This window comes from Homarus americanus, unplaced genomic scaffold (assembly GCF_018991925.1).
Source record: "Homarus americanus isolate GMGI-L3 unplaced genomic scaffold, GMGI_Hamer_2.0 scaffold18754, whole genome shotgun sequence".
Taxonomy (NCBI): Eukaryota; Metazoa; Arthropoda; class Malacostraca; order Decapoda; family Nephropidae; genus Homarus; species Homarus americanus.
Window position 1 is genome coordinate 15286 of NW_024742385.1, and position 7905 is coordinate 23190.

General features: G+C 39.1%; 1 protein-coding gene across 1 annotated transcript; it reads left to right on the forward strand.

The window, feature by feature from the left end:
* Nucleotides 1–6630: 6630 nt before the first annotated feature.
* Nucleotides 6631–7576, forward strand: LOC121876901 (sulfotransferase 1C2-like; the record flags this gene model as incomplete). The annotated part of the gene is made up of 3 exons (XM_042382474.1): nt 6631–6819; nt 6963–7055; nt 7444–7576. Coding segments are annotated over exons 1-3 (415 nt in total), but the record flags the coding sequence as incomplete, so codon positions are not given.
* Between the last annotated feature and the right edge of the window lie 329 nt (nt 7577–7905).

Genomic DNA, 7905 nt, shown 5'->3' on the forward strand with positions numbered 1-7905 from the left:
GGTTGTGTTTAGGTGGGTTAGTACTGTGTATTGGTTGTGTTTAGGTGGGTGGGTTCTGTATATTGGTTGTGTTTAGGTGGGTGGGTACTGTATATTGGTTGTGTTTAGGTGGGTGGGTACTGTATATTGGTTGTGTTTAGGTGGGTGGGTTCTGTATATTGGTTGTGTTTAGGTGGGTGGGTACTGTATATTGGGTTGTGTTTAGATGGGTGGGTACTGTGTTTTGGTTGTGTTTAGATGGGTGGGTACTGTGTTTAGGTGGTTGTTGCGTTGCTTTGGTTATGCATAGGTGAGTATAAGAGTGTTGATTAATAACGCATAATAATGAACTTTATGAGGCTGTGAACACATGCGAACAGAAATAATAATAATAATAATAATAATAATAATAATAATAATAATAATAATAATAATAATTGATGATGATGATGATGATTGTTAGGTTAAGTATTATACTAAATCAAGTTATAATTTTATTCATATATTTTTTACAGAAATGTAATAATATTTATCAACGGCGATAATAACGATTACCCCGTTTCAGGATTTTTCTGGAGCAATCAACACAGCGAGGGGGTGATTCATAATAACCGTCCCTATGTTGCTGCCTTCTGGGCCTCACGTAGGGCGATGACCTGTAGCCTTCGTCAAACTCCCTCCTCCTGGGTCTTTTCCAGGGCGAGGGGTTGTAACTGTCGTCAAACTCCCTCTTGCTGGGCCTCCAGTACGAGGAGTTGTAGCCATCGTCGTATCGCCTTTTACGGAAGGTTTTCCTGAATCTTTCAGGCTCCCGCCATTGTGTTGAGTCGTGTAAGTGTTCCCTCACTGGGCACTCTACATTCTCAAGATGAAAACGCATTTGTTTTGGAATCTTTTCGGTGTTGTAGTTGGGCCCACCAGGATACCGGAGGTATTCAACTTTTAGGTGGCGACGAGAATTTTTGTACAGTCCGCGTTTACCCACGGGTTCTCCATTGAGCCTGAGGGCTTCTTCTCTGTAAAATTCGCTACAGTACCTAGCGATGGCTGTACCACGGTGTAGACCGGTCTGGTGGTCACGGGGCATAAAGAAGTACACCAGACCCCCGTACTGGCTGAAGAGAGATCGCATCTCCTTGTAGGTCACCTCGAAGGGAATATTTTTAATAAAAAGACCATATTGGTCAAATTTATGAAAATCGTCCTTAGGTATATCACAGACCAGACTAGTGTCTGGGTCTACCTCTGGCTGCGGAGTCACACTGTACTCGGTCTCGATAGTCTTAAAATCGTCATTGGAAGCCATTTTCAAATTCATAACTGATTCTATCCAATATTGGATCCTTCAGTAGGACGTGTTTTGTTCTGCAGAAAATGTAGTAAGAGGCTTCTTAACCTCTTCTAGTGTTTTAGTGAACTTGTATTAGTATTATAGTGAACATGTGGTGGTCTTGTAGTGAACATGTGGTGGTCTTGTAGTGAACATGTGGTGGTCTTGTAGTGAACATGTGGTGGTCTTGTATTGAATATGTAGTAGTGTTGTAGTGAGCATGTGGTAGTGTTGTAGTGAACATGTGGTAGTGTTATAGTGAACATGTAGTAGTGTTATAGTGAACATGTGGTAGTGTTGTAGTGAGCATGTGGTAGTGTTGTAGTGAACATGTGGTAGTGTTGTAGTGAACATGTGGTAGTGTTGTAGTGAACATGTGGTAGTGTTGTAGTGAACATGTGGTAGTGTTGTAGTGAGCATGTGGTAGTGTTGTAGTGAACATGTGGTAGTGTTATAGTGATTATAGTGAACATGTGGTAGTGTTGTAGTGAACATGTGGTAGCGTTATAGTGAACATGTGGTAGTGTTATACTGAACATGTGGTAGTGTTATAGTGAACATGTGGTAGTGTTATAGTGAACATGTGGTAGTGTTATAGTGAATATGTGGTAGTGTTATAGTGAACATGTGGTAGTGTTATAGTGAACATGTGGTAGTGTTATACTGAACATGTGGTAGTGTTATAGTGAACATGTAGTAGTGTTATAGTGAACATGTGGTAGTGTTATAGTGAACATGTGGTAGTGTAATAGTGAACATGTGGTAGTGTTATGCTGAACATGTGGTAGTGTAATAGTGAACATGTGGTAGTGTTATAGTGAATATGTGGTAGTGTTGTAGTGAACATGTGGTAGTGTTTACTGCACAAAAATAATGACAAAGATTTAGAAAATGGTGGAACATGCTAAACGAGACAAAGGATACGTGATAAAAGGAATAAACAGTAAATATAGTAAACGAAAATTATTTGAAAAGGCATAAAAAATGAGAGAGAGGCATCAGATAGAGGGAAGTAAACAAAACAATAAGACAAGGAAGTTAAAACCAACAAGTCACACAACTAAACCATTATGACAGAACACACATATACTAAGGACTTGATCAGGTAAACATTAAACATTATAAACAGAAGCTTCATGTGATACAACAAACAGTAAGTATGTGATTCATCAACTGTCTCAGAAAACGTGAATTTGCTGACATCAACAATACAATCCATTGACAAACATCAACTTTATTCCCTTCTCACTCTCTTAGCTTCCATTTCTTTTTTTTTTAACTTTGGAACTAATTTTTTTTGTGGGGGGGCACGAAAAGGTCGAAGGAAAACAGTAATTAAAATAAAGATCCGAGAATACACGTTGATATCATAACCTGACCAAACCTAACCTAACCATCATACACTCTCTTGCATCCACGTTGTGCCGCACTTGGGTAACGTTATTACCACCACGTCGCTCGCTCGCCACTGTGAAGGAACAGTTAGTGTCCATACTTGTACTGTAAAAAACGTGGATGCAGGAGAATGTATGGACTATGAGGAACAACCCAGACTTGCTCAACCCCGCGGCTGCTCTGCCAATAATGTCCCGAGTGCCTTTCATTGAGTAAGAAACACCGTTGACTTTCGTTAGAGTTTATTATTTCTAGTCCTCTTCCATATACATCACAGTACCTTATGCAAACCCAATACCAATATTACTTTATCATCAACTAACATTCCTTCATCGCTGCCCACAACTCCTCTACCCAAATATTCAGCTTCGTGTAACTTGTGTCTAACGTAGCTCCTGTATGAAAGACATGTGATGTTATGCCAACTTTGTTTAGTGGGGACTGTGCTAGTACCGTATAGTGCTGCTAGTACCGTATAGTGCTGCTAGTACCATATAATGCTGCTAGTACCATATAGTGCTGCTAGTACGGTATAGTGCTGCTAGACCATATAGTGCTGTTAGTACCGTATAGCGCTGCTAGTACAGTATAGTGCTGCTAGTACCATATAGTGCTAAGTGCTTCTAGTACCGTATAGTGCTGCTAGTACGGTATAGTGCTGCGAGACCATATAGTGCTGCTAGTACCATATAGTGATGATAATACCGTACAGTGCTGCTAGTACAGTATAGTGCTGATAGTACCGTATAGTGCTACTAGTAACGTATAGTGCTGCTAGTACCGTATAGTGCTGCGAGACCATATAGTGCTGCTAGTACCATATAGTGATGATAATACCGTACAGTGCTGCTAGTACAGTATAGTGCTGCTAGTACCATATAGTGCTTCTAGTACCGTATAGTGCTGCTAGTACGGTATAGTGCTGCGAGACCATATAGTGCTGCTAGTACCATATAGTGATGATAATACCGTACAGTGCTGCTAGTACAGTATAGTGCTGATAGTACCGTATAGTGCTGCTAGTACCGTATAGTGCTGTTGGTACTATAAAATGCTGCTAGTACCGTATAGTGCGGCTGGGGCCAAATACTGCTGCCAGTACCGTATAATGCTGCTAGTACCGTAGAATGCTGCTGGTACCATATATAGCTTCTAGTACCTTATAATGCTGCTAGTACCATATAATGTTGCTAGTACCATATAAAGCTGCTAGTACCGTATAATGCTGCAAGTACCATAGAAAGTTGGAAGTACCGTATAATGTTGCTAGTACCCTATAAAGCTGCTAATACCATATAAAGCTGCTAGTACCGTATAATGCTGCTAGTACCATATAATGCTGCTAGTACCATATAATGCTGCTAGTACCATATAATGCTGCTTGTACCATATAATGCTGCTTGTACCATATAATGCTGCTAGTACCATATAATGCTGCTACTACCGTATAATGCTGCTAGTACCGTATAATGCTGCTAGTACCATTTAAAACTGCGAGTACAGTATAATGCTGCTAGTACCATACAATTCTGCTAGTACCGTATAATGCTGCTAGTACCATATGATGCTGCTAGTACCATATAAAGCTGCCAGTACCGTATAAAGCTGCTAGTACCGTATAATGCTGCTAGTACCGTATAAAGCTGCAAGTACCGTATAATGCTGCTAGTACCGTATAATGGTGCGAGCACCATATAAATCTGCTAGTACTGTATAATGCTGTTCGTACCGTATAAAGCTGCTAGTACCGTATAAATCTGCTAGTACCGTATAATGCTGCTAATACCGAATAATGCTGCTAGTACCGTATAATGGTGCTAGCACCATATAAATCTGCTAGTACTGTATAATGCTGCTAGTACCGTATAAAGCTGCTAGTACCGTATAATGCTGCTAGTACCGTATAAAGCTGCTAGTACCGTATAAATCTGCTAGTACCGTATAATGCTGCTAGTACCGAATAATGCTGCTAGTACCGTATAATGGTGCTAGCACCATATAAATCTGCTAGTACTGTATAATGCTGCTAGTACCGTATAAAGCTGCTAGTACCGTATAAATCTGCTAGTACCGTATAATGCTGCTAGTACCGAATAATGCTGCTAGTACCGTATAATGGTGCTAGCACCATATAAATCTGCTAGTACTGTATAATGCTGTTCGTACCGTATAAAGCTGCTAGTACCGTATAATGCTGCTAGTACCGTATAATGGTGCTAGTACCATATAATGGTGCTAGTACCATATAAAGCTGCTAGTACCGTATAATGTTGCTAGTACCGTATAATGCTGCTAGTACCATATAAAGCTGCTAGTACCGTATAATGCTGCTAGTACCATATAATGCTGCTCCTTTATATGTTGGCTTCTAAGTAGAGACAATGACAAGCATCGGGTAGTAAAGTAAAGTAACAATTTTAGAGAACTTTCAAACATGCCCCAAAATAAAGAACATAATGTAAGTGGAGGTACAGTATTCCTCAGCTGTGGCGCTGTTTTCTATCCTATTATGTCTGTCTGTACATCTGTCCCCAAAGTAACCCAAGAACAGTTATGCGGATCTGCACCAAACTTGCTAGGTTTAATCAACAGGTGACCAGGTCACATGGTAAGCGTTTGGTGCACATACCGCCAAAGTTTACCAAGTGATAAGGGTTCGTGCAATGACTTACAGGAAGAGCGCCACTGTTTCAATATTTACCTTGCCATGGAAACTGTTCGTGGGCATTATCACAAAACTTGGGTTCATCCCACAGTCTCGACATGTACAGACCAAAGGAGAACTCCCAGTTGAGTCCTGGAAACAACTCAGTTGAAGGCATCAATTTCTAACTGGCCGTCGCTACGCCCGACCCCAGGACTATCAAGACACACATTCCTCTGTCGCTACTTCACCCAACACTCCTCAACATTTGTAAGATAACCATAATTACTTTTATTTCATCACGTGTTTGGACTTTAAGAGTATGAGTGTGCTCCCACGCTTACCTTTTGATCATATATCGACCAAACATACAATGATTACCATCATTAACCAGCCTGTACGTTGTCAGTTGGTATTTGTATTTTTTTTACGGGGATTAGCCCACCCGGGCACAGGTCACTGACCCACATCAGGGCCTGGGGGGCGGGGCCTGGGGGGCGGGAGAAAAAAAAAATATATATATATATATATATATATATATATATATATATATATATATATATATATATATATATATATATATATATATATATATATATATATATATATATATATATATATATATATATATATATATATATATATATATATATATATAATAATAATAATAATAATAATAATAATAATATAATCATAATCATATCATAATAATAATAATAATAATAATAATAATAATAATAATAATAATAGTAATAATAATAATAATAATAATAATATTAATAATAACAAAGAAATACAAAAATGAAAAAAAAGATCAAAAGTGAGAAACAAAATATGTATGTTGTGTTGTGAATAGTAAGTGAAACAACTGAGACACTGCAATTGAGTGTAAATGAGGCCGAAAGTCTGATCAGCAACCTGAGACTTGGTCACAATTCTTGGGATGCCATATAGCAGTAGGGTCTACCATAGACAATACATTATGCTTCCAATATCTTCCCAGGCGGTAGTACCTCCCTGTCGTGTCCTTATTGCACCTTTATCGTCTTGTTAAAACCTTCAGCTTCCGTGACAAACGTGAGGCAAGACTTAACTAAGTGTTGGAATACAAACAACCAAATTAGTTTTTTCAAGTATTGCTAATATCAGTTCGTGTTGTTATAAGATAAAACATTTAGTTGTGATTGTGACTAATTTTGAAGGTAAAACATAAAATAACATTACATGTATGCAGTATATCACGGAGTTTATCCTCACATGACTAGTGCTAACCCTGATAACAATGTTTCACCATTCCCAGTACGGTACCAGCCGTACTGGCGTCAACGAGGCCTGGCAGAAGCGTCACCACCTTAACTTTCAGTTCGTCTTCTACGAGGGCCTCAAGGCCGACATTATGGCCAAGCTGGAGAAGCTGAACGAGTTTTTGAGCACAAACCTCAGCCAGAAGCAACTCTTAATGTATGATGCTGTGTGTTCAGAGGACATGTAAACAAGATATATTTGTTTCACTACATTAACTGTTTAACATCAAAATACCTGAGTAATGTAACAAGAATAACGAACAATGGTAGTGGGCTGTAATCAATATACCAAACCTCCCTTCACACTCAGGTAGCTAAATACACCGAGTTTAATGAGATGGCAGGCCGGGACAACTTGATGGGGCCCAAAACAGAAGATAATCCCCAGTACTCACAGGAGGTGGTGAGGCAGGAGGGCGGCTTCTTCAGGAAAGGTGGAGACTTAACTTCTGTTAAGGATAGTCTTGTTTTCTTTACTTTACTCGATTCACTAAAACTAAAGACAACCTTTGGTTCAGGTAGAGGTAACTGACATCCGCTATTGATATTATTAGTGATATTGCCAATAATAACCCAGGGCTCTTGGTTGAAACATGTCGTAACATTTGATAAAGAGATTGTTAAACATTGCAGAAATAAAAATTTGACCAAATCTTGTTGGTAAAGAGTTTAAGGATTATAACTCTTAATTACAACTAACAAATAATACACACGATGATGGAATTTCTCAAGTCAACAACATCCATTGTTTAAAATAGGAGTTTATTATAATTTAAAGATCTCATTTTCAGTTTTCACAAATTCTTATTGAGGTGAATGATGAAGTAATATTGTTGATTCCTGTGCCGGGTGAGGTTGGTAACTGGAAGGAGAAGTTGACCCTAGACCAGGTACACAAGATCGACAAGTGGACGAAGAACATGGGTGAGATTCCATTTAAGTACATTTTGCAAACAAGTCTTCAACTGCTGGTCTCCTCCACTACAGTACAGCTGTCACAAGTACTGGCGGAACTACACCTGGAGAATAGTCTCATAACACCCATGCTGGAGAATATTTTCCAGTGCACAGAAGAAAGAATCTAGGAGAAAATAAACTCTCGGAGAAACCACAAGATGAAATTCCTCATAAAACAAAAGCCATCTTCAGCCAACACATCATCACCTCCTCTGGTTCAGTTCGGCTCGTACTGAAAATTCCGCAGCATTTATTGTCTACATCGTTCTGTGTCATGTCATTGATGTAAAACTATT